At 39.9% G+C, this 25,541-nt stretch overlaps 1 protein-coding gene across 14 annotated transcripts in view; it reads left to right on the plus strand.

Moving 5' to 3' along the window:
- GRIP1 (glutamate receptor interacting protein 1) overlaps positions 1-25,541 on the plus strand; it is a 694,619-nt gene that overhangs the window by 562,589 nt on the left and 106,489 nt on the right. For all 14 annotated transcript variants that reach the window (XM_054696252.1, XM_054696249.1, XM_054696250.1 and 11 more), the window contains 2 exons: positions 22,642-22,789; positions 25,247-25,416. In XM_054696252.1, the coding sequence (XP_054552227.1) occupies positions 22,642-22,789; positions 25,247-25,416 (318 nt within the window). The remainder of the gene's footprint in view (positions 1-22,641; positions 22,790-25,246; positions 25,417-25,541) is intronic.

Consider the following 25,541-nt stretch of genomic DNA (forward strand, 5'->3'; position numbering starts at 1 on the left):
TATAATAAGCAGGACACCAAAAATTCAGTTCTGTAAAATGGGGGTCAAGACACTGCCCTTTATTAACTTAGGGGGATCCAAAGTTAATAAAATTCCTAGAGTGAGTCTGAGGTAGAGAAAAGTTAGCATGGGGCAGTGTTAATTGAGTTTTGTTGCTTTGGACCCTCCTTACATGATGTCAGTTATCAAGTTGTCTCCTTTAAGTCCCAGGAAATGGTTAGGATTTAAGATAAAGTACTTTGGAACATGGAAGGTGCACTTTTTATTACATCAAAATATTTCCAAGTAGCTTATTTCAACAGACAAAAATAGAAGAAATTGGCAGTGTTTTTAATTAAAAAAGGTTTTATCTGAACAGGTAGTCATGTTATTTGAATAGGGTATCACTAATAAAAATACTTTTAACTAATGGGTAAGTGGAGAAGTCCCCCAAAGGCCTGTTTTATCTGAAGGAATGTGAGGCAGGCACAGCTGATATTACCAGGCAGTCTTGCGGCGGCCCCCAGGAGGTTCTAATCAAGCCTTGTGCTCTGATTGAAATGCAGCGCTCAGAAGTGGGAAAACTGATTAACAAAAATAAAAAAAAAATAAAATAAAGTGCTTCCCATGCAAACAGTCATCAGTGTATCTTATGTAATTATGTAGCCCATAAATCAACACAGCGTGCAAGGGCTTCACTTGGGGTGTAAATATCTTAATGACTGAGACATCTTTAACCATGAATAATTTATATCTGCATGATGCATTTTTCTCAACCATGCTTCACTTGGGCAGAATAAACTAATCTGTCAGGGGTTGGACTCTTGATTATTTGTTCCTGATTTTCTTCTGCTTATTTTTCTCATTTTGACACACCCCATTTTTTTTCTTGCACTTTCTTAAATAAGGGTGCCACATTCATCCACCCTGTCTGCTTGCTTTTATTTTTCCTATGCACCTTATTATATATCTTGGAGTCAAGCCAGGGCTCATGGAATCTTTTCATAAGGCCCGCTGAATGGAACTGGGTGGCAGCTAGGGAAATAGACTTAATACCACCAGGCAGTATGAGCTCCTTGATGTTGTTGTGGGGAAACATTTATTATGAAAAGCAATTGCCAGAAAAGGCTAATGATCAATTAAACGTTAGCGTTTGTAGATCCCCTTCTGTGATGCAGAAAGTAACTGCCACATGGGTAATGCTGGGAAGCAGTACTTGCTAAAATAGTTTTGTTGTTTTCCTAGAGCCCATTAAAATAAAGGCGGCTGAGAAACATTCAGACGAAATTCATCTAATAAGCTCAGCCCAAACATCCCAGCTCACCATGCTTATCTCTTCAGATCCCTGGCGGGGGCACTATCAACATTGTTCTCTTGTCACGTACCATAATTGTTTAATAATAATTATTGCCTTTCTGAAGAGAGGCCTTGTGAACAGGGAGTTTCAGTCTCCTACTGTGGATCTTTTGCTATGCTTGAGTAACTAGTTTTCCCGGAAGCCCCAAAATCATATCCTATTAGATAACCCGCTATCAGTTTTAAGCCCTTCCACCCTTCTATAGTAAAGATTTCATTAAGGCCAGGGAAGGCATAGCAAACATTATGTGACCTATGGTTTTAAAAAAAAAAAAGAATGAGTAACTAGTAACTTCATGAGGTTTAACAGAATGTTGGATCCCAGGAATTCTACCCCTGCCCACCGACCGCCTGGCCAGAGCTACCTATGGCTTAATAGAAGGAAGGGTTCATGCATTTTCATCTTCAAGTGCTAGTACCTTCTGATGTCCCTGGCATATATTTAGCACTCAGTAAATGTGTTTTTAAAATTCATGTTGCTTCAGGAAGAATGGCTTAGTCTGCAGATTCAGTAAGTCCACTCTAGGAATGTGAGGTGAGTGGTCTTGTATCCTGGCATGAAACTACATAGACCTCTCCAGCCTCATGATGGTACTTTAATCCTCCAACTGGTTCATCTGTTGTCCAGAACATCTGGGTCTGGCCTCAGCAGTGTATATAAAATGCCACTCTACCAGGGTCTCGCCACAGGTGACCTTCTTGACCAGCTTCTGTTGGAAACCTACATGAGGAAAAGATGGATTTCTAGGAAAAATTCCCCAGAGAGACATTCAGTCTGTCTACCCAGGATCTGTGTTTAAATCCAGTTGGCCATCCCATTAGTTCATTGCAATATAGAGACCATCATTGATTTGTTTTTTAATCTCATGCTTCAGCCTTAATTAAGGAGTAGCCATTCACTGATCATTCTGTGTCCTATTATAATAATGTGTTGGGGATATTACCTGTTATATCAGTTAGTACTATCTATTTCTAAAACTCCATGAGAGTGAGTTCTTTTATAGCTCCCTCCTAAGAGAATCTTTATTTCCACCTCAAGGACTACTAGACTTCCTCCTTTCTTGCAGCGAGAACTACAAAAATGATTGTTTCCTTCAGTGTTCTGTTTACCAGAAACTTCAGTCATTTTTTTATACTGAAGCAAAATTCACATAACATAGAATTAGCCATTTTAAAGCCTGCAAATCAGTGGCATTTCAGAGCTTCAACAATGTTGTACAAACCATCACTTCTGTCTAGTCAAAACATTTATCCTCCCAAAGGAAAACCCTGTACCCATTAAGCAGTCATCCCCTATTCCCTGTGCCCAAACTCTGGCAACTTCAAACCTACTTTTTGTCTCTCTGGGTTTACTAGAGTTCAAAGTCACTTTTGCAGTTCAGTCAAAGCATCTCTATTAACCCCATGGGCAAGGCATTTGTTGCCTCTTTTTCATCTTTCTGATTGTTTCCATATAGTACATATTTTGTTCAAAGCAAGCAGCATGAAGACTCATGAAAAGATGAGTTGAGACACACAAACAAAATAATGACATCTTCCTTATCTCCAGCCCACTCAGGGAGGGAGGACAGTGATGTAAGGTGTCACCTATATATGTAAAAACACCCCATTGCAAGAACAGCCTTGAAAGGGCCTCCCTGGTGGCTCAGGGGGTTAAGAAACAACCTATGAAGCTATCTGCAGCCACTACAGCACGAGTTCAATCCCCGGGCAGGGAGCTACCCACATGGTGCAGCAGACCTCTCCTGTCTTGCCTGCTGCTCCCCTCAGCAGTGTATTTCAGTCAGTCTGCCTGTTCTGTTCCCCACTCTGTCTCTGGTGGATCCTCTCACCCCCCACACCTCTGGCATGTACCCCAGTTCTTGTATGCATAAATAAATAAATCTTTTTAAAAAAACAGCCATTAAAAATGTTTAGGCATGGGGTTTTAATGAGACCCCAACTACACTGGGAACTATTGCAAGCAAAGGAACATGACTGAAATTTCTGCATCAGTATTGTTAACACAGTGCCTTGAATAAAATAACAGGTGTTTATTCCTTAACTCATTCCATCAAAAAATATCACTGAGCACCTACCATACCCTTGGATGCTCTTGAGGCACTATGGAAAGCCACATTCATGGGTAAGATACACACAATCCCTGCTGCATGGAGCTCACATTTTTTTTAGATGATTTTTTTTAATTTTAATTTTATATATTTTTACATCATTTTTTATTTTTACTCAATGTATGCATTTTCATCTTGGTTATAGTCCCCATACAATTTCCACCACCCTTGTTTTGATCCTACTCCCTCCTCCCCCCGCTGTAGTGTGTCTCTGGTTTATAGTTGCTTGTTGATTTTGATTTTTACTTTATTATAATTAGTCTTTTTTCCTGGTCCTTATTTAGGTTTTCTAAATTCCTGCTATGAGTGAGACCATTCGGTGTTTTTCTTTTTCTTTCTGGCTTATTTCGCTGAGCATGATTCCTTCCAGCTCCATCCATGTTGCTGCAAACTGCATGAGTTTATCTTTTTTGATTGCTGAGTAATATTCCATGGTGTATATGTACCACATCTTCTTGATCCAGTCATCTATTTTTGGGCATTTGGGTTGTTTCCATAGCTTAGCTATTGTAAATAGTGCTGCTATAAACATAGGGGTGCAGGTGTTCTTTGGAATTGATGTCTCTGTGTCCTGTGGGTAAATACCTGGGAGTGGAATTGCTGGATCATATGGAAACTCTATGTTTAGTAGGTCCAGAAATCTCCACACAGCTCTCCATAGTGGTTGGACCAGTTTGCACTCCCACCAACAGTGCAGGAGAGTTCCTTTTTCTCTACGACCTTCCCAACATCTGTTGTTGCTAGTTTTTTTTTAATATGTGCCATTCTCACTGGTGTCAGATGGTATATCATTGTAGTTTTGATTTGCATTTCCCTGATTACAAGTGATGTTGAACATTTTTTCATATGTTTGTCGACCATTTGCATTTCCTCTTTGGAGAAGTTTCTTTTTAGCATTTCTGCCCATTTTTTGACTGGGTTGTTTGCTTTGTTTTTGTTGAGTCTCATCAGCTCTTTGCCGATTTTTGTTATCAGTCATTTATCATTAGTGTTGTGTGCAAAAACTTTCCCCCAGACCTCGGGGTGTCTTTTTGTTTTGGTTATTGTCTCTTTTGCTGTACAGAAGCTCTTTAATTTGATGTAGTCCCAGCTGTTTATCTTTGCCTTCACTATCACTGCTTTGGGTGATGTGTCTTTCAAGATGTTACTGAGGTGTATGTCATGTAGTGTTTCGCCTATATTTCCTTCTATGTATTTTATGGTTTCAGGTCTTATATCTAGTTCTGTAATCCATTTTGAGTTGGTATTTGTGCATGGTGTGAGGTAGTAGTCAAGCTTCATTCTTTTGCATCTAACGACCTAGTTTTTCCAGCACTATTTATTGAACAAGCTATCTTTGCACCATTGCATATTCTTTGCTCTTTTGTCAAAGATTAGTTGTCTGTAAATATGTGGGTTTATTTCTGGATTTTCTGTTCAGTTCCATTGGTCCATGTGTCTGTTCTTGTTCCAATACCATGCAGTTTTGATTATTACGGCTTTGTAGTATAGCTTGAAGTCTGGGAGTGTAATACCTCCATTCCCTTCTTTCTTTTTTTTTTCAGGAGAGCTTTGGCTATTCAGGGGTTTTGGTGGCTTCATATGAATTTCATCAATATTTGTTCTATATCTTTGAAGAATGTCATTGAAATTTTTATTGGAATAGCATTGAATCTGTAAATTGCTTTTGATAGGATGGCCATTTTGATAATGTTAATTCTTCCAATCCATGAGCAGGGGATGTCTTTCCATTTCTTGTGTCTTCTTCTATTTCTTTAACAGTGTTTTATAGTTTTCTTTGTATAGGTCCTTTACCTCTTTTGTTAGATTTATTCCCAAGTACTTGATTTTTTTTTTGTTTCAATAATAAAAGGAATGGTTTTCTTGATTTCTTCTTCAGATTTATTGTTTGTGTATAGGAAGGCTACTGATTTTTGTGTGCTGATTTTGTATCCTGCTACTTTACTAACTGACTGATTAGTTTGATTAGTTTTTCTGTGGAGTTTTGGGGGCTCTGTATGTATATTATCATATCATCTGCAAATAGGGATAGTTTTGCTTCTTCCTTCCCTATTTGGATTTCTTTTATGTCTTGCTCATGTCCTATTGCTCTGGCTAGGACTCCCAGTATTATGTTGAAAAGCAGTGGTGATAGTGGACATCCTTGTCTTGTTCCAGACAAGTGCTTTCAACTTTTCACCATTGAGAATGATACTGGCTATGGCCTTGTCATAGATGGCCTTTATGATGTTGAGGTATGTTCCTTGTATCCCAAGAATTTCAAGGGCCTTTATCATAAATGGGTGTTGTACTTTATCAAAATTTTCTCAGCATCTATGGATATTATCATATGGTTTTTATATTTCTTTTTGTTGATGTGTTGGATTACATGGATTGATTCAGATGTTGAACCATCCTTGTGTCCCAGGAATAAATCCTACTTGGTCATGGTGAATTGTCTTATGGATACATTGTTGGATTCTGTTAGCTAAAATTTTATTGAGGATTTTTGCATCAGTGTTCATTAGAGAGATTGGCCTGTAGTTTTCTTTTTTTGTGTTGTCCTTGTTTGTTTTTGGTATTAGTGTAATGTTGGCTTCATAGAACATGTTTGGTATTATCCCTTCCTTCTCAAATTTTTGAAAGAGTTTGTGAAGGCTAGGCACTAGTTCGTTTCTGAATGTTTGGTAGAATTCATTTGTAAATCTATCTGGTCCTGGGCTTTTGTTTTTGGGAAGGGTTTTGATTACCATTTCAATTTCACTGCTTGCAATTGGACTCTTTAGGTATTCTATTTCTTCTTTATCTACTTTTGGGTGATTGTAAAGTTGTAGGAATTTGTCCATTTCTTCTAGAAATGGACTTGTTTGCATATAACTGTTTGAACTTGTTTGCATATAACTGTTCATAGTAGTTTCTGATTATTCTTTTATTGCTGCTGTGTCTGTTGTGATTTCTCCTCTTTCATTAGTGATCCTATTATTTTTCCTTTGTGAGCCTGGCTAGGGGTTTGTCTATTTAATTTATTTTTTTGAAGAACCAACTTTTGTTTTCATTGATATTTTGAATTTTTTTTTTAGTTTCTATTTCATTTATTTCTGCTTTGATTTTAATTATTTCCTTTCTTCTACTGGTTTTAGGTGGGTTTTTTTGTTGTTGTTGTTCTTTTGTTAGTTCTTTGAGATGTGAGATTAGGTTTTTCTTTGAGTTCTTTCTTGTTTCTTGATATGAGCCTATGTGCTATATATTTTCCTCTTATTACTGCTTTTGCTACATCCCATACATTTAGGAAATTGGTATCCTTCTTGTGGTTCAACTCAAAGTATTTTTTAATTTCTTCTTTGATCTCCTCATTAGTCCAGTGGGTTTCAATATCCATGAGGTGGGAGGGTTCCTTGCCTTCTTTTTATGGTTTATTTCTAGTTTGATGCCTTCAGGGTAGGAGAAGATGGTTGGTATGATTTCAATCTTAGTGTATCTGTTGATGTTTGTCTTGTGTCCCAGTATGTGATTGATCCTGGAAAATGATCTGTGTGCAATTGAGAAAGATGTGTACTCAAATTATTTTGGGGTGTAGTGTTCCATATATGTCTGTTAAGCCCATGAGGTCTAGATCCTTATTTAGAGCTTTAGTGTCCTTACTTATTTTTTGTCTTGTTAATCTATCCATTGTTGATGGTGGTGTGTTGAATTCTCCTACTACATATGTATTTTCTCTGATGTCTGTTTTCAGAGATGATAATAATTGTCTCATATATTTTGGTGCTCCTTCATTTGGTGAGTATATGTTAATGAGTGTTATTTCTTCTTGAACTATTGTTCCCTTGATCATATGTAGTGACCTCTGGGTCTCTTTTTACCTTTTTGAGTTTGAAATCTGTTTTATCTAATATAAGTATAGCTGTTCCTGCCTTCTTTTTTTGGTCTATTTGCTTGTAGCACTGTTTTCCATCCTTTTACTTTCAGTCTATTTTTATCTTTTGTAGTTAAATGTGTTTCCTGGAGGCAGCAAAAGATTGGGTTTTGTTTCTTAATCCAGCCTGCAACTCTGTGTGTTTTTATTGAAGAGTTTAGTGCATTTACATTTAGAGTTAATATTGATATGTTAGTGTCTGTATTTGCCATTTTATTTGTCTTTTCTGTGGTTTTATTTTTTGTCTTGTTTCGTTCTTATTCATCCCTTTGTTAGTTCTGGCTTTAGGACTCCTTGTAGTATTTTTTGGAGTAGAGGTTTAGTTGTAATGAAATTCTGGAGTTTCTGTTTGTCTGGGAAGGTCCTTATTCTTTCTTCAGAGAGGAAGGAAAGCTTTGTGGGATAAAGTATTCTTGGTTGGCATTTGTTGTCTTGGAGTTTGTTGACTATGTCCCTCCATTCTCTCCTTGCCCGTAGTGTTTCTTCAGAGAAATCTGAGGTCAGCCAGATTGGTTTTCCTTTGTATGTTATCTGTTTCCTCACTCTTGTCAGCTTATTATTTTTTCTTGTCTTGGATTCTTGCAAGCTTTACTGTTTTGTGTCTTGCTGTATTTTTCCTTTCATCATGGAAGTTTGGTGTTCTTCTTGCTTCTTGTATATCTATTTTCAGTTCCTTCTTCATGCTTGGGAAGCTCTCTTCGATTATCTCCTTGAATATTTTCTCTGTTCCTATGTCTCTCTCATCTCCTTCCGGGATTCTTCTAACTTTATATTTCCCTTCCTCATGGAGTCCAATAGTTTCCGAAGTCTTTCTTCGTTCTTTTTCCTTCATATTTCTCTTTCCTTTTCTGTTTTGGTTCTTTTTATTTCTCTGTCCTTGAGAGTACTATTTGTTATTCCATTTCATCTATTCTGCTTTCACTGCTTTTCCCAGATTTCTTTAGCGGCCTCCATTAATCCTTTGATCTCCTGCATTTCTTTCACTCCCCTCTTTAGGGACTCAATTTCATTCTTTTGATCGTTGATTATTTTTCCCTTATTGTTGTTTTCCTTTATGACTTCTTTTAGTTTTTTAATCATGGCAATTTTAAATTCTCTATCTGGAAGGCTCAGAAATGCTTCCAAGTCACTGTTGTTGCAATCTGGTGGGTGATTTTCTTTTTGTGGTGTGTCTTTTTCCCTGAGGAGTTGCTTGGTTGCTTGTAGTTTTTCTTCTCCATGCTGCTTGTTTTCTAATTTTTCCTATTCATTGAGACACTGTGTCATTGGTACTCTCTGACATCTCTTTGGTGTGTTCCTTCTGGGATGTCAGAAACTGGTGGCCCAATCAAGTCCAATACTGTTACTCCAGAATTCCATTAGGACATGGGTCTAAGGATATGTTGATTGGTGCTGTCCCTGGAAATCCACTCCCTCTGTATTTATTTAATACCAGAGGTGGGTCTTGAGTTCATTCAGACTGCCCTTGCAGTGGCTGGATCACCCCTGGGCACCTAATCACTGGATCCCCTTCTGGGTTCCAACTAAAGGCCAGACATAGGGCCTGGCTTATGCAAGTTTTTCAGCTCACCTCTGACTGTGGGGATAGCCCTTTCTCAGTTCCACAAAGTTTTGGTGAGGTCTGGACTCAAAGCTCCCAGTCTTAAGGATGGCTCTGAGAGGCACTTCCCTGCTCCCTCAGACTTCCCTGGTGCTGGGCTCCAATGGCAGCCAGTCATGGGTTCTGGCTTGTGTGGGCTTTCAGCTCACCTCTGTCTGTGAGGACAGCCCTTTCTCATTTCCACACAGTTTTAGTGAGGTTCGAGACGCAAAACTCCCTGTCTTAGATAAAACGATACTAGAAGGCTTTCCCTGTGCCCTTGGTCTGCCATGGTGTGGCTGGATCACCCCCTGGGTTCCTAATCACTGGATCTCCCCCTAGGTTCCAGCTGGCAGCCAGTGGCAAGACCTGGCTTGTGTGGGATTTCAGCTCACCTCTGAGTTTGGGGTTGGCCCTTTCTCAGTTCCACACAGCTTTGGTGAGGTCCAGAGGCAGAGCTCCCTGTCTTAAATATGGTGCATCTGGAGGCACTTCCCTGTGCCCTTGGTCTGCCTGGCAGTGGCTGGATCCCCCTCTAGACTCCAACCAGCAGCCAGAGACGGTGGGGGGGCCTGGTTTGTGCAGAATTTCCACTCACCTCTGACTGTGGGGTTGGCCCTTTCTCATTTCCATACAGCTTTGGTGAGGTCCAGAGGCAGAGCTCCCTGTCTTAGGTATGGCGTGTCTGGAGGCACTTCCCTCTGGAGCTCACATTTTTGTGAATTATAATTGTTGAATTATATTTATTGTAAGTGCTTCAAGGGGAAAGCTTAGGGTTCTAGTAAGACATATATAGCAGGAAGACTATATGCCAACAGACCTCCCCCTCCTAGTTTGCAGGTCAGGGGAGGAATCACTGAGGAAGTGACGTTGGAGCAGAGTAGAATGGAAGAAGTAGGCGAAGGGGACATCAGATCATTACAGGTAAACAGAACAGTATATATGAGGGACTAGAGGCAGGAAGGCACCCATCACTTTTTAAGAATTGAGGCGTAGTAGGAAACTGGAGAACAGAGAATAAGGGTAGAAGCGTAAACAATGAACTAGCAAGGAGAAGGAGTCACATCAGGTAGGTCCTTATAGACTATATTAAGAAATTTTATCCTTTACAGCAACAGCTGCTGAAAGGTTTTCAGTGTAAGGTTAACATGATGAGATAGCACTTTTGATAAACTACTCTGGACTGGGGAAGGTGGAGAGGAGAGGGAATATCAGATGATAGTTACTTGGATAGAATGGTGATTGTAGAGTGGAAAGAAAGGATGAAATTGAGAGCTGTTTAAGAATCAGAATCAAGAATTGGTAAGGATGAAGGAGAAGACAGAATTGGGGATGAACCCCTGGGTTTCTGGTTTGTGCGATGGAGTGTGTGAGTCATGTACTGGGGGAAGGAAACCAGGAAAAGAACTGATGGAGTGGAGCGGATTCACTGTTCAGTTTTTGAAATGTTGTGTTGGCTGTGCCTCTGAGACATCCAGAATAGTTCAGAGCAGCAATGAGAGCTCTGGGGAAGAATGTGTGCAGGACTCAGAGTGATCATCGTGGCAAGTAAAGCCATGGAATACTAACTGAATAGATAACTGAGTTTATATTTAGTAAACGTTTTAACAGCCCTTGATTATCTTTATATAAGTACTTTGTTCTCCCCCAATTTTTTTTCCAAAGTTAGGTCCTCATTACAACACAGTCTTGTTAGAAAGTTTAAATTGTGCCCTGAAAATTCTTTAAAACTTCGTATTATGTGGTAAGTTTGCAAAGGTGGTAGACCAGCCCTCAAACTCAATCCAAAAAGGTGGTCATTTTTGCATCAAAATGCTTAAAAGTCTGAGGCTTTTCATTCCCTCTTGATAAACATAAGCTGTCCAGAATCCATTTTTAATCTAGCAGTTCACTTCTCTACTCAGTAGGATACTGGAATTTCAGTTCAGCTATTGTATATTTTAATAAATTTTATTAACCTTTCCAAATTTTTATTTCTAGTAGGCTCTTGCTTATCTGACATTGCTGTTTCTCTGTAGATTCATAGACTATCAGGGCTAGAGAGCTCTTATTGAAGTCCCCTAATTTTACAAATGAAGAAAATGAGATCTAAGACAGGCAGTGCAGTAGTCTACATGGCGAATGGGTGGCATAGCTGGGATCACCCTCTAGTTCTCTTGCCCTGCAGCTGAGCATTTTATTGCTGGCTTTAACCATGACTATGCATTTCTTTTCTCAGAATTCTGAAGTTTTCTACATTTAATTTTAGAAGAAGCCCACTAATTGCACATTAGTTTCTCCTAAATGGAATTATTGCACTTAATTTTTTTTGGAAGCCTTAATGGGGAAGGAGTTACTTAAGGAGAGGCTGTTATTCTAGTTCTATTCCAGAGGTGTACTAATCAACTTTGGGTACACTTTCTCTCCTCCTCTAAATTAATGGTGGCAGGAGACCCAGTATGCTTTAGATCTCCTTGTTAAGCATTTCTTTCTGTAAAAAAAAAATGTAGTGTTCATTCTACACTATAATTAGAACATTAGAACTAGACAAGAATATACTTTTTAATAATATAAGCTTCTTATAATATTTTTAAATATTTTAATATAAAAGTTTATATTAAACAACTTAGGTATACACTGATAACCTCTTTCAAGATTCTGATCTTTATTTGTGATGTAATGCTTTTTTTTTTTGCTTTTTTTTTTTTTAATCTTAAATTTTATTTTATTTTTATATTCCCCCATACAATTGCAAACGCCCCATTCTGACCCCAATCCTTCCCCTCCCGCCCCCCTCCCCCCAAAAAGTGTCTCTGGTTCATAGTTTTTTGTTGATTTTGATTTTCACTTTCTTATATTCATTTTCCTGGTCCCTTATTTAAGTTTTCTAGATTCCTGCTATGAGTGAGACCATCCGGTATTTTTCTTTTTCTTTTTGGCTTATTTCGCTTAGCATGATCCCTTCCAGTGCCATCCATGTTGCTGCAAATTGCATGTGTTTATCTTTTTTGAATGCTGAGTAATATTCCATGGTATATATGTACCACATCTTCTTGATCCAGTCATCTACTTTGGGCATTTGGGTTGTTTCCAAAGCTTAGCTATTGTAAACAGTGCTGCTATAAACATAGGGGTGCAGGTGCTCTTTGGAATTGATGTTTCTGTGTCCTTTGGGTAAATACCTAGGAGTGGAATTGCTGGATCATATGGAAGCTCTATGTTTAGTAGGTCCAGAAATCTCCACACAGCTCTCCATAGTGGTTGGACCAGTTTGCACTCCCACCAACAGTGCAGAAGAGTTCCTTTTTCTCCACATCCTCGCCAACATTTGTTGTTGCTAGTTTTTTTAATATGTGCCATTCTCACTGGTGTGAGATGGTATCTCATGGTAGTTTTGATTTGCATTTCCCTGATTGCAAGTGATGTTGAACATTTTTTCATATGTCTGTTGGCCATTTGCATTTCCTCTTCAGAGAAGTTTCTTTTTAGCTCTTCTGCCCATTTTTTGACTGGATTATTTTCTTTGTTGTTGCTGAGTCTCATCAGCTCTTTGCAGATTTTTGTGATCAGTCCTTTATCATTAGTGTTGGGTGCAAAAATGTTCTCCCAGTTGGTGGGGTTTCTCTTTGTTTTTGTTATTGTCTCTTTTGCTGTGCAGAAGCTCTTTAATTTGATGTAGTCCCAGCTGTTTATCTTTGTCTTCACTATCACTGCTTTGGGTGATGTGTCTGTAAAGATGTCTTTGATGTGCAAATCCCGTAGTGTTTCGCCTATATTTCCTTCTATGTATTTTATGGTTTCAGGTCTTATGTCTAGTTCTTTAATCCATTTTGAGTTGATTTTTGTGTATGGTGTGAGGTAGTGGTCAAGCTTCATTCTTTTGCATGTAGCGACCCAGTTTTCCCAGCACCATTTATTGAACAAACTTTCTTTGCTCCAATGCATAGTCTTTGCTCCTTTGTCAAAGATTAGTTGACCATAAATCTGTGGGTTTATTTCTGGATTTTCTATTCGATTCCATTGGTCTGTATGTCTGTTCTTGTTCCGATACCATGCAGTTTTGATGATTATGGCTTTGTAGTATAGTTTGAAGTCTGGGAGTTTGATGCCTCCATTTCCTTCTTTTTTTTCAGTAGAGCTTTGGCTATTTGGGGTTTTTGGTGATTCCATATGAATTTCATCAATAATTGTTCTATTTCTTTGAAGAATGCCATTGAGATTTTGATTGGAATAGCATTGAATCTGTATATTGCTTTTGGTAGGATGGCCATTTTAATAATGTTTATTCTTCCAATCCATGAGCAGGGGATGTCTTTCCATTTCTTTGTGTCTTCTTCTATTTCTTTTAACAGTGTTTTATAGTTTTCTTTGTATAGGTCCTTTACCTCTTTTGTTAGATTTATTCCCAAATATTTGATTTTTTTTGTTTCAATAATAAAAGGGGTGGTTTTTTTGATTTCTTCTTCTTCAGATTTATTGTTTGTGTATAGGAAGGCTACTGACTTTTGAGTGTTGATTTTGTATCCTGCCACTTTACTGAACTGACTGATGAGTTGAATTAGTTTTTCTGTGGAGATTTTGGGGTTCTCTATGTATATTATCATATCATCTGCAAATAGTGATAGTTTGACTTCTTCTTTTCCTATTTGGATTCCTTGGATGTCTTTCTCTTGTCTTATTGCTCTGGCTAGGACTTCCAGTATTATATTGAAAAGCAGTGGTGAGAGTGGACATCCTTGTCTTGTTCCAGATCTTAATGGAATTGCTTTCAGCTTTTCACCATTGAGAATTATACTGGCTGTTGGCTTCTCATAGATGGCCTTTATGATGTTGAGGTATGTTCCTTGTATCCCAAGAATTTCAAGGGCTTTTATCATGAATGGGTGTTGCACTTTGTCGAAAGCTTTCTCAGCATCTATTGATATTATCATATGGTTTTTATATTTCTTTTTGTTGATGTGTTGGATAACGTTGATTGATTTTCGGATGTTAAACCATCCTTGTGCCCCTGGAATGAATCCAACTTGGTCGTGGTGAATTATCTTATGGATACATTGTTGGATTCTGATAGCTAAAATTTTATTGAGGATTTTTGCATCAGTGTTCATTAGGGAGATTGGCCTATAGTTTTCCTTTTTTGTGTTGTCCTTATTCGTTTTGGTATTAGTGTAATATTGGCTTCATAGAACGTGTTGGTATTGTCCTTCCTTCTCAATTTTTTGGAAGAGTTTGTGAAGGATAGGCACTAATTCGTCTCTGAATGTTTGGTAGAATTCATTTGTAAATCCATCAGGTCCTGGGCTTTTGTTTTTGGGGAGGTTTTTAATTACCATTTCAATTTCGCTGCTTGTAATTGGTCTGTTTAGGTGTTCTATTTCTTCTTTATCTAGCTTTGGGTGATTGTAGAGTTGTAGGAATTTGTCCATCTCCTCTAGATTGTTGAACTTGTTCCATATAACTGTTCATAGTAGTTACTGATTATTCTTTTGATTTCTGCTGTGTCCGTTGTGATTTCTCCTCTTTCATTTATGATCCTGTGTATTTGTGCTTTCTCCCTTTTTTCCTTTGTGAGCCTGGCTAGGGGTTTGTCTATTTTATTTATTTTTTCAAAGAACCAGCTCTTGGTTTCATTGATCTTTTGGATTGTTTTTTTAGTTTCAATTTCATTTATTTCTGCTTTGGTTTTTATTATTTCTTTTCTTCTACTGGTTCTGGGGTTTTTTTGTTGTTCTTTTTCTAGATCTTTGAGCTTCGAGATTAGGTTGTTTCTTTGAGTTCTTTCTTGTTTTTTGATGTGAGCTTCTATTGCTATATATTTTCCTCTTATTACTGCTTTTGCTGCATCCCATACATTTAGGATATTGGTGTCCTCCTTGTCATTCAATTCAAAGAATTTTTTAATTTCTTCTTTGATCTCCTCGTTAGTCCAGTGGTCTTCCAGTAGTGTGGCTTTTAATCTCCATGAGGTAGGATAGTTCCTTGCCTTCTTTTATGATTTATTTCTAGTTTGATGCCTTCGTGGTCAGAAAAGATGGTTGGTATGATTTCAATCTTGGTGTATCTGTTGATGTTTGTCTTGTGCCCCAGTATGTGATCGATCCTGGAGAATGATCCGTGTGCGCTTGAGAAAAATGTGTACTCCGTTTTTTTTGGGTTTAGTGTTCTATAGATGTCTGTTAAGCCCAAATGCTCTAGGTCCTTATTTAGAGCTTTAGTTTCTTTACTTATTTTTTGTCTTGTTGATCTATCCATTGTTGATAGTGGTGTGTTGAAGTCTCCCACTACATATGTGTTTTCTCTGATGTCTGTTTTCAGAGAGGACAACAGATGTCTGATATATTTTGGTGCTCTTTCGTTTGGTGAGTATATGTTAATGAGTGTTATTTCTTCTTGAAGTATTGTCCCCTTAATCATAATGTAGTGACCATTGGGGTCTCTTTTTATTTTTTGAGTTGAAGTCTGTTTTATCTGATATAAGTATAGCTGTTCCTGCTTTCTTTTTTGGCCCATTTGCTTGTAGGATTGTTTTCCATCCTTTGACTTTGAGCCTATTTTTATCTTTTGTAGCTAAATGTGTTTCCTGGAGACAGCAAAAGGTTGGGTTTTGTTTCTTAATCCAGGCTGCAACTCTGTGTCTTTTTATTGAAGAGTTTAGTCCATTTAGAGTTAATATTGATATGTTAGCATCTGTATTTGCCATTATGTTTGTCTTTCCTTTGATTTTATTTATTCTTTTAATAACTTTTTTTTTTTTGGTCTTCTTTCGTTGTTATTCGTCCCTCTGAGGTTCTGGCTTTAGGATTCCTTGTAGTATTTTTTGAGTGGGGGTTTATTCGTAATGAAATTCCGGAGTTTCTCTTTGTCTGGGAAGGTCCATATTCTTTCTTCATGGAGGAAAGAGAGCTTTGCGGGATAGAGTATTCTTGGTTGGCATCTGTTTTCTTGGAGTCTGTTGACTATGTCCCTCCACTCTCTCCTTGCCCGTAGTGTTTCTTCAGAGAAGTCTGATGTCAGCCTGATTGGTTTTCCTTTGAATGTTATCTGTTTCTTCCCTCTTGTCAGCTTCATTATTTTTTCCTTGTCCTGGATTCTTGGGAGCTTTACTATTATGTGTCTTGCTGTGTTTTTCCTTTCGTCGTGGAAGTTTGGTGTTCTTCTTGCTTCTTGTATATCAATTTTCAGCTCCTTCTTCGCATTTGGGAAGTTCTCTTCAATTATCTCCTGGAATATTTTCTCTGTTCCTACATCTCTCTCCTCTCCTTCTGGAATTCCTATAACTCTTATATTTCCTTTCCTCATGGAGTCAGATAGTTCTCGAAGTCTTTCTTCATTCTTTTTCCTTCGTACTTCTCTTTCCTTTTCTGTTTTGGTTCTTTTTATGTGTCTTCAAGAGAACTTATTCGTTCTTCCATTTCATCTATTCTGCTTTCCTTGCTTTTCCCGGAGTTCTTTAGTTCCTCCATTAATTCTTTGATCTCCTGCATTTCTTTTACTTCCCTCTTTAGGGACTCAATTTCATTCTTCTGACCATTGTTTTCCCTCTTTAGGACTCATTTCCTTCTTCTGATCTATCACTTTTTTAATCATGGCAATTTTAAATTCTCTTTCTGGAAGGCTCAGAAGTTCTTCCAAGTTGCTGTCGTTGCAATCTGGGGAGTGGTTTTCTTTTTGTGGTGTGCTTCTTTCCTGAGGAGTTGTTAGGTTGCATGTGGTTCTTCTACTCCCTACTGTCTGTTTTCTAATTTGTCGTATGCGTTGGGACACTGTGATGCTCGGACTGACTGGCATCTTGGGTGAACTTCTCCGCTCCCCTCTGGCTCTTCCAGGAGCCATCTTTGCCTTCTGGGGGAGCTTTCTGCTGGTTTTAGGCAGTTTTTACTGAAGAAATGTCCCTGTTCTCAAATGGCGAAGCGGGATGCAGTCCCTGCGCCTCCGGTTTCAGGCACACTCTTCTGCGCACCCGGTCTGCCCCGGACGTGGGTGCCTGCTCCCTCTGTGGGCTCAGACTGCTGGTCGTAAGGGGCCTGGCATGGAATAACTTCCCGGCTGGCCACTGCCGAAGCCTTCTGCCCTTTTCAAGCAGTCTTAAGAAATTTCCTGTTCTATGGGGTGTTAGTGACTTTTTTTTTCCTGGTCACTAGGTGGCGCCAGAGATCTCTCCTATTGTCCTTGGGGGGCTGTTTTTCGTCCCCCCCACCCCGTGGGACAGGGAACAGAGCAGGAATGGTAGGGTACACCTCAACAGCTTTGGGGTGCTGTGTCTGCCTTGTGCCCCACCGTCGTGGAGAACCCACGCCCCGAATTTTCGTGCCCCGGGTCTCAGTTCAAAGCCCTCAGTTCCAGGACGCGGGCTGTAGCCCAGTTCAGTGGCGCGGGAATGGCACCTTTTGCACTGCTCCCGTGCCCGGGTGCCTGGTTCCTGCTCACTCAGGGAGGGACCTTCACCTCAGTGAGGACCTCCGCGCGTCTCCCCGCAAGCCTAGGTCGTCTCCCCGCAAGCCTAGGTCGTCTCCCCGCAAGCCTAGGTCGCAGGCGCGGGGACCTGGGCAGCCGCGATCCAGGTCTGCACTTGCTTTTCAAGCGCGCCGAGCACTCCGCGTTCCCACGCCAGCTTACCGGCAGCCCGGGCTGTGTGCGTGTCTCCCGGGGTCTTTGTTCTTCTCTAATGGCGCCCGGAGCCGTTCGCTCACCGCCGCGGCGAATCCTGCAGGGTTCGCCTCAGCTCCCGTTCACGGCGTGTGGTGGCTGCCATAGTTCCTTTCCACGCACAGTCCCGCTTGCTGCGTAGTTTGTTCTTGTTTGTTGTTTTGGTTTGTTGTTTCCCTCCTCTCTGCCAGTCGGAGAGTGCCGCCTCTGTGGGCGGGGGAGGGGAGCAGGGTTCTGCGCTTCCCTCCCTTCTAGTCCTCTTTTATGGCCACTTTCTTCTTCGGGTAGTTCGCTGGAGTCACCCGTTTATCTTCCGTGTCCCCGTTCTCACTGGGACCTGCCGCTTTTCCTCCCTATTAACTTTTTTTTTTAATGGGAGATCTTACTCGCAGCGTCTCCTCGCCGCCATGTTCGTGATGTAATGCTTTTAACATGAGTACTGGTAAGTGTTTGATTGTAATTTCATAAAATTTACATCTGCAAATACCTAGTTATAAATGGCTGCTTCTTAAAAAGAGAGTTCAAGAAAGACACGTTGGGGAAATAAACTCAAGTGGAAAGGCCTTCTGGGATATAAACTCAGCTGCTAAGGAAGACCCAAACTCTAGTTTCCATTCCAGAGGTGTACTAAGCAACTCTGGGTATACTCTCTATTGGCTTAAATATAACAAGTTTATTTCTTGAGAGACTAAGCAATTGCTAAAGATTTGGTTCCCGGAAGCTAACCTTCCTTTATCTGTGACTCAGTGCTCTTGTCTGCATGGTTGAAGATAGCTCACCAGTTCTGGGCACACATTTCAACAGCAAGAAGGAAGACATGAGATAGAAGAGGACATCACTATTCTATTTAAGAGCACGTCCAAAATTGCATTACTGGGCCTCCCCAGTGGCACAGTGGGTTGAGCGCAGCGTTGTGAAGCTGTCCGCAGCCTCTGGGGCATGGGTTTGATTCCTGGCCAGCCAGGGAGATTCCCACATGGTGTGGCAGACTTCTCCTGTCGTGCCTGCTGCTCCCCTCAGCAGTGTATTTTGGTCGTTTGCCTGTTCTGCTCCCCGTTCTGTCTCTGGTGAATTCTCACACCCTCCAACGCCTCTGGCCTGTACCCCAGCTATTGTATAAATAAAAAATAAATCTTTTTGAAAAATTCATTATGTCTCATTTATCATTGGTTGGAACTTAGTCTCATGACTGCACCTCACTGCAGAGGAGGCTGGGAAATGTCCTTACCTGGGCAGCCATTTTCTCAACTAAAATTTAGTTAGGAAGCTTATTACTGAAGAAAGAAGGGACAATGGGATATAACTAATACTTTCTGTTACTTGTAAGCAATTATTATGTCAGAAATAACAGAGAAGCTTCATTATTTCCACCTGTTATGCCAAATAAATTTATCTTTAGACATAAGAAGACCATGTGACAAATACATGTATTTGTCACTCAATTTAGTATTAAATTTATTTTAATTCAGTTTTATTTATTTACTAAATTTATTAAAGTCCAGTGAGTCTATGAAATATATTAAAACCCAATGAATATATGACAAGTGATTTGGAAAAATCTAAAATTAGTCTTTCTCTAAAGTTCTATAAAGATAATGTGAAAGAAGTCTCTGCTAGATCAGAGCTCACGTGAGTTTTGACCTGCTAGGGAACATGCTTAAGGAAGAGGAGAAAAGTAGACTTATGAGTACTTGACTTAGCAGCAGAGAGGTGTTGGAGTTGAAAGGTGGACAGAATCAGCTACCTTTTTAATGGAAAGACAACTAAAACAGACTGCAGAGACAGACCAGAATTCTTTTTTTAAAATAACTTTATTTATTTTTTATATATTTTTTATATTGTTCTTCATTTTTTTCCACAATGTATGCTTTCTCTTCTCAGTTATAGTCCCGTGAAATTCCCACCACCCATTCACCTGTGAACCATCCATAGTCCTTTGTGCTCTTCTCTCCCCTGTTTTGATCTTACTCTCTTCTCCCCACCCCTCTGCAGAATGTCTCTGGTTTATAGTTGCTTGTAGATTCTGATTTTCACTTTCTTATAATAATTTCTTTTTTCCTGATCCCTTATTTGGATCCTCTACATTCCTCCTATAAGTGAAACCATCCAGTATTTTTTCTTTTTTTTCTGGCTTATTTCACTGAGCATGATCCCTTCCAGCTCCATCCATGTTGCTGCAAATGGCATGAGTTTATCTTGTGTGATTGCTAAGTAACATCAATATTTGTTCTATTTCTTTGAAGAATGTCATTGAAACTTTTATTGGAATAGCATTGAATTTGTAAATTACCCTTGGTAGAATGGCCATTTTGATAATGTTAATTCGTCCAATGCATGAGCAGGGGATGTAGACCAGAATTCTTTACCAGAAATTCTAATTGAGGCAGGTTGCAGATAACTCAGAGAATCACGCAATACAGAGAGGAAGGCAGGACCTTGGACAGCACCATGGCCAGCGAGGCACTGGAGAGAAAGCAGGAAATGGGAGGACAGGAAAAGAAGCCAGTATGTTGTGAGTGGCCCTAGATCAGGGGAATTAGCACAGCAAGGTGAGGGGCACCCAAAAATGGCAGCCACCATACCAGAAAGTGCTGTTTGATTGTGGAGAAATTATAGCCATACAACCCAGAACCAAAAGTCCTCTTAGTAGGGCCTCCCTGGTGGCTCAAGGGGTTAAGACACAACCTATGAAGCAGTCCGCAGCCTCTGCAGCACGAATTCGAACCCCCGGCCGGCCAGGGAGCAACCCACATGGCCAGGGAGGTGACCCACATGGCACAGCAGAACTCTCCTGACTCGCCCGCCGCTCACCTCAGCAATGTATTTCAGTCAATCCTCCTGTTCTGTTCCCCACTCTGTCTCTGGTGAATCCTGTCACCCCACACACCTCTGGCTGGTACCCCAGTTCTTCTATGCATAAATAAATCTTTTTTTTTAAAGTTCTCTTAGTACACTAAGACCTTTGGCTCCTCCTAGCTTTGATCAGTGAGACTCTGTCTTGAAATTGACAAGACTGTGCTCTAAGAATTGACCTTTTAACTCTTTTTAGAACTAAATTATTTCAATATCATTAATTGTTTAAGAAACAGTACATATAAGACACTTTAGCACTGGGGTATGAATATTGTTGGCATGAATGTTCTCATCTTTATTTAAGAAATATCTTATTCATCTTACACTGAAGATGGCTTTTTCTCAGCTTCATGAGTCAGTGCATACTGCTGGAGCTTCAGCAGTAGGAATATAGATTTCCTCCTTCACTATATCTGAGTGGTGCCTTGGTGATAAAGATATGCTTATAGAAAGGCAAAGTTGTATTAATGAAGCCTCAAACACCAGAGCTGTAGAAATTTCAGAACAATGTTACAGAACAATAACAGTCTTGAAAAATGAGCTGGCTTAAAGGCTTAACGTCATAATATATCAATAATAACGATGATGATGAAAATGATAATGACAGTCTACATATTTAGCACTTTATAAATTATAAAATGCTTTAGCTATACATTGATTTAATATATTGCTATATTAATATATTAAATAATAATATATTTAATACAATACATTAATTGTAATAAAAATGGAGTAAAGGAAAACATTTTATAGATTTGAACAAGTAGAATTAAAAACAAGTTAGAGGCAATAATTTTTCTAAGAAATGACAAAATATTGTGAAAAGAAATATTAAATGCACAATGGAATGTTACTCAACAATCAAAAAAGATAAACTCATGCCATTCACAGCAACATGGCTGGAGCTAGAAGGAATTATGCTCAGTGAAATAAGCCAGAAGGAAACAGAAAAATATTGGATGATTTCATTTATAGCAGGTATATAGGGGAACCAAATAAGACATCAGTGTAAAAAAATAGTAACAGTACAAAACACAACAAAGCAAAAATGGACAATTATAAACCAGAGACATCCTGCAGGGGAGGAGGAGGGAGAGGGATCAGAGGGAGGGAGGGAGGAGCACAGGGGACTGAGGTGATGGTGCACAGGTGCATTGGTGAAGGAAATTCTATGGGGACTACACCTGAGGTGTGGTGGGAAGCAAATAGCTTAAAAATGAACAATGATGTAACAAATAAATAATAGAAAAATGAAAAGAAAAGAAAAAGAAATATTAAATGCAAGTTGTCTCCCTGTTCAGGCCTCTTTCCCTGCCTCTTTTGTGCTTAATGTGATCTCATCCGTTTTCTCATTTGTTCAGACATTCACTCAAGAACTGCTACTGCACACTTCCTTTGTGGCTGTCATGCCAGACACTAAGAAAACTGTGATTGACAAGACATAGTCTCAGCTTTCTTAGCCTGTGTACAGTCTAGCATAGGACAGATGTGTGTAATCCACACTGGACACTATGAAACAGTGAGGTGTCTGCTACTACAGCAAGCACTATAGCAGGCTGATGGGGTACATGAAAAAGGCATTCTAGCAAACCAAGGGTCAGGAAAACTTCCCACAGTTTGGTGTTTACATTGAGCCCCAGTGTCATAGTGAAGAATACTCCAGTCAAAAAATAAATCCTATATAAAGTCACTCTTGAGAGGAAGGTGACCCTTGATCAGGTCCAGTAAGGAAAGACCAGGATTTACAAATTCAACTTTGATTATAAATTCCTATTATTTGACTATTTAGAGACATCACCTATTTATCCATCCTCTGTCTTTTCCTTCCTTTCTTCCAACCATCCAACCATCCATCCATCCATCCATCCATCCATCCATCCATAGTAGGTAATAAGATATTTATTGAATTGGTTTATTTTAAAAACATTTCTTAAGAAGCATAATATGCGCCAGGCACCGTGCCAAGTTATTTAGAGGGCATAAAGATACCCAAGATACTATCCCTAGTGATGTGAAACTTAAAATTTAATTGAAAAGATAAATCTATGCATGTGTTATTATAACACAAGCTGGGTAGATCAGGTGTCCTAAGATGTGCCCAAGAATGTGGGGATGTTTATGGAGGGAAACTAAGTTTCAGTAATAAAATTAACAGACCAAATCAGACTGAACATTTTCCATTTTCAGGTGTCTGTTTGCTTATTTCTTTAATTTTATTTTGTTTTCTGAAATTTGTTCTTCCATAGATTCTGTGGCAACAGCATCCGGACCATTACTAGTTGAAGTTGCCAAAACTCCTGGTGCCAGCCTTGGGGTTGCCCTAACTACCTCGATGTGCTGTAACAAACAGGTCATTGTCATAGACAAAATCAAATCTGCAAGTATTGCAGACAGGTGAGTGCTGTAAAAAGTGCCTCCTCTTTAAAACTGCATGTGATAAAAAGTATTATATATACGCATAACACATACACGTATACAAATGTACACACATACATGCACACACACTCAAAACAGCTCCCTTCTAGTTTATACAAGTATTATATATGGAAACAAGTTTCTATTCAGGGCTTACAAACTCACCTATCTTATAAGCTCCCAATCATGTAATGCACCTCATCCAGACATTGTAGCCTTTATTGTTGGAGGGAACAAGCACCTGCACAAGTTTCCTACCTCCCTCAGGGTAATAGACCACTCTTACTGTAGGGTAGCTGGGCAGATCATGAAGAGACATCATGGGTTGTCCTGAATTGATAAAGAAATCCTGGGCCTCCCCTGGTGGCACAGCGGTTGAGTGCTGGGCTGTGAGGCTGCCTGCAGCCTCTGCAGCACCGGTTCAATCCCCGGCCACCGGCGAGGGTCCCACATGGCACACAGACCTCTCCTGCCGCACCTGCTGCTCCCCTCAGCAATGTGTTTCATCAGTCTGCCTGTTTGCTCCCCACTCTGGCTCTGGTGAATTCTCTAGCCCTCCCATGCTTCTGACTGTGCCCAGTGCTTGTGTAGATAAATCTTTAAAAAAAAAAAAAAAAAAAGAAAGAAAGAAAGAAATCCTGCCACCATAAAACTTATTCTTTTCTTCTTACTTAAAAAAAAATCACATTCTTTAAATTATGCAGGCTTTAAAAAAAAAGGCTCTGTGCTGTCATAGAATGCTACTCTTAAGATTTTACAGTCTTCTTCAAGGGCCCCTGAAAACATCATTCATTCCTATGTCACCATAAAAACAAAAGTCCTGGGCCACCCCAGTGGCGCAGCGATTGAGCGCTGGGTTGCAAAGCTGCCCGCGGCCTCTGCGGCGCCGGTTCGATCCCCGGCTGCTCTCCGGCCACCGCAGGAGGGTCCCACATGGCGCGCAGACCTCTCCTGCCGCCCGCTGCTCCCCTCAGCAGTGTACTTCGGTCCTTCTGCCTGCTCTGCTCCCTGCTCTGGCTCTGGTGAATTCTCTCACCCTCCCGCGCTTCTGACTGTACCCAGTGCATGTATAAACAAAACAAACAAACAAACAAATAAATAAATAAATAAAAACATGCCTCTAAAAAAAAAAAAAAAGTCCTTTTTCCTGAATTTTTTTCCTTTTGTCCTAATTAATATTTTAGTCTTAAAAGGTAGATGTGGAGGTGGGGAGAGTCACCCACCGCATTATCTTACATCTCCTGGCTAGAAAACCCCCACTTCCTATAACTGAATCACTTGAGGTGCATTCACGTGGAGTTAAGTTTTTAAATGGAAAGAGTTACTTGAAATGCTTCGCTCTTGAGAAGTAGACCATTCTCACTTAGGAAATTTCAAGATATAAGCGGGTGGCTAGTGACCCCTGCATGTAGCCAGCACTCTTCTCCATGTGCCCTTGGCCTGTGTGGTGCATCTCCACTGATGCAGTGACCTGCAGCCGCCCAGCTCGTGGCCAGTCTACAGCTCCACTGTGCTCTTACCCCCACCTCAGTGCTTGCTCAGTGTTGCCATTGATCCAGGGGTACTCTCCAGTTCAATGGTGCAGGATGCTTTAATTTTCTCCCTCTGTTTTGTTCCCATTCCGCAGGGGGTAACCAGTTTAAGGAGCTGTCCACTTGACTGGTACGTGGGGATACTGACTGCTGTGTTTGCTTTTCTTAACTCATCAAGTAGCCAGTCTCTTGAGTTCAGCCAGATGTAGCAGCTCGCCCCCCCCACCCCAACTCTCTCCTCACTCACCCTGCAGGCCTTATTTTAGTGCTAGTTTGACTCCTGCATAATTGCCATCATCATCCAGAGCTTTTTGTACTAATAAATGTTTAACTCCAGAATAACAAAATAGAATACAATAAATCAAGAACTAGTGATGTGGGAGTTATGTGAGAAGATTCTGAGAAAGCATTAGCTAAATCTCCCCCAAGTTATTCTCATTCGCACATAAAATAGTTGTAAATAACCCTATTCTACTTCTTTGAAACACATTTTGACATTCTGAATATTTACCAAACCATATTTAGACATAAAACTCTAGGAGGTAAAAAAAATCACAGAAAAGATAAAAAAATATCACAGAAAAAAGTCAAGGAGAAAGATTTTCCTGTCATCCCTCCCCGCCTGCTTATTTCCCCTCAACTTTCTGCACCACCACCTGAAGATAATCTTTTCTTAGAAGGACAAGAGCAAAACATTTCCTTGAATTCTTTCTGTGTTTTCTACAAGGTTTGACATCCCTGTTCAAAGCCACGGTACTTAACACATAACGATGATGATTCCTGTAACACTCAATTTTTTTTTTAAGTAAATGAAAAGTGTGTGAATTTTTAACAATGAAGGTCATGAGTGTCATTTTCCAAAGAGGAAGGCACTTCCTGCATTTAGTGTTTCTCCTTCCTGCAGATGTGGCGCACTGCACGTGGGCGACCACATCTTGTCCATCGACGGGACCAGCATGGAGTACTGCACACTGGCCGAGGCCACCCAGTTCCTGGCCAACACCACTGACCAGGTCAAGCTCGAGATTCTTCCCCATCATCAGACCCGCCTGGCTCTAAAGGGACCTGACCATGGTGAGAGCTTCTTTCTGGACAAATCTCTTTATCTTCTCCTTGCAGTGACTGCTTCCTCCAGCTGAGTTAGAAAGCAGAATTTAATTTGCCTTTATCATTTCTTTTCAAAACAGCAGGTTATCTTT

This window comes from Talpa occidentalis, unplaced genomic scaffold (genome assembly GCF_014898055.3).
Source record: "Talpa occidentalis isolate TD23 unplaced genomic scaffold, MPIMG_talOcc4v2.1 talOcc4.16, whole genome shotgun sequence".
Taxonomy (NCBI): Eukaryota; Metazoa; Chordata; class Mammalia; order Eulipotyphla; family Talpidae; genus Talpa; species Talpa occidentalis.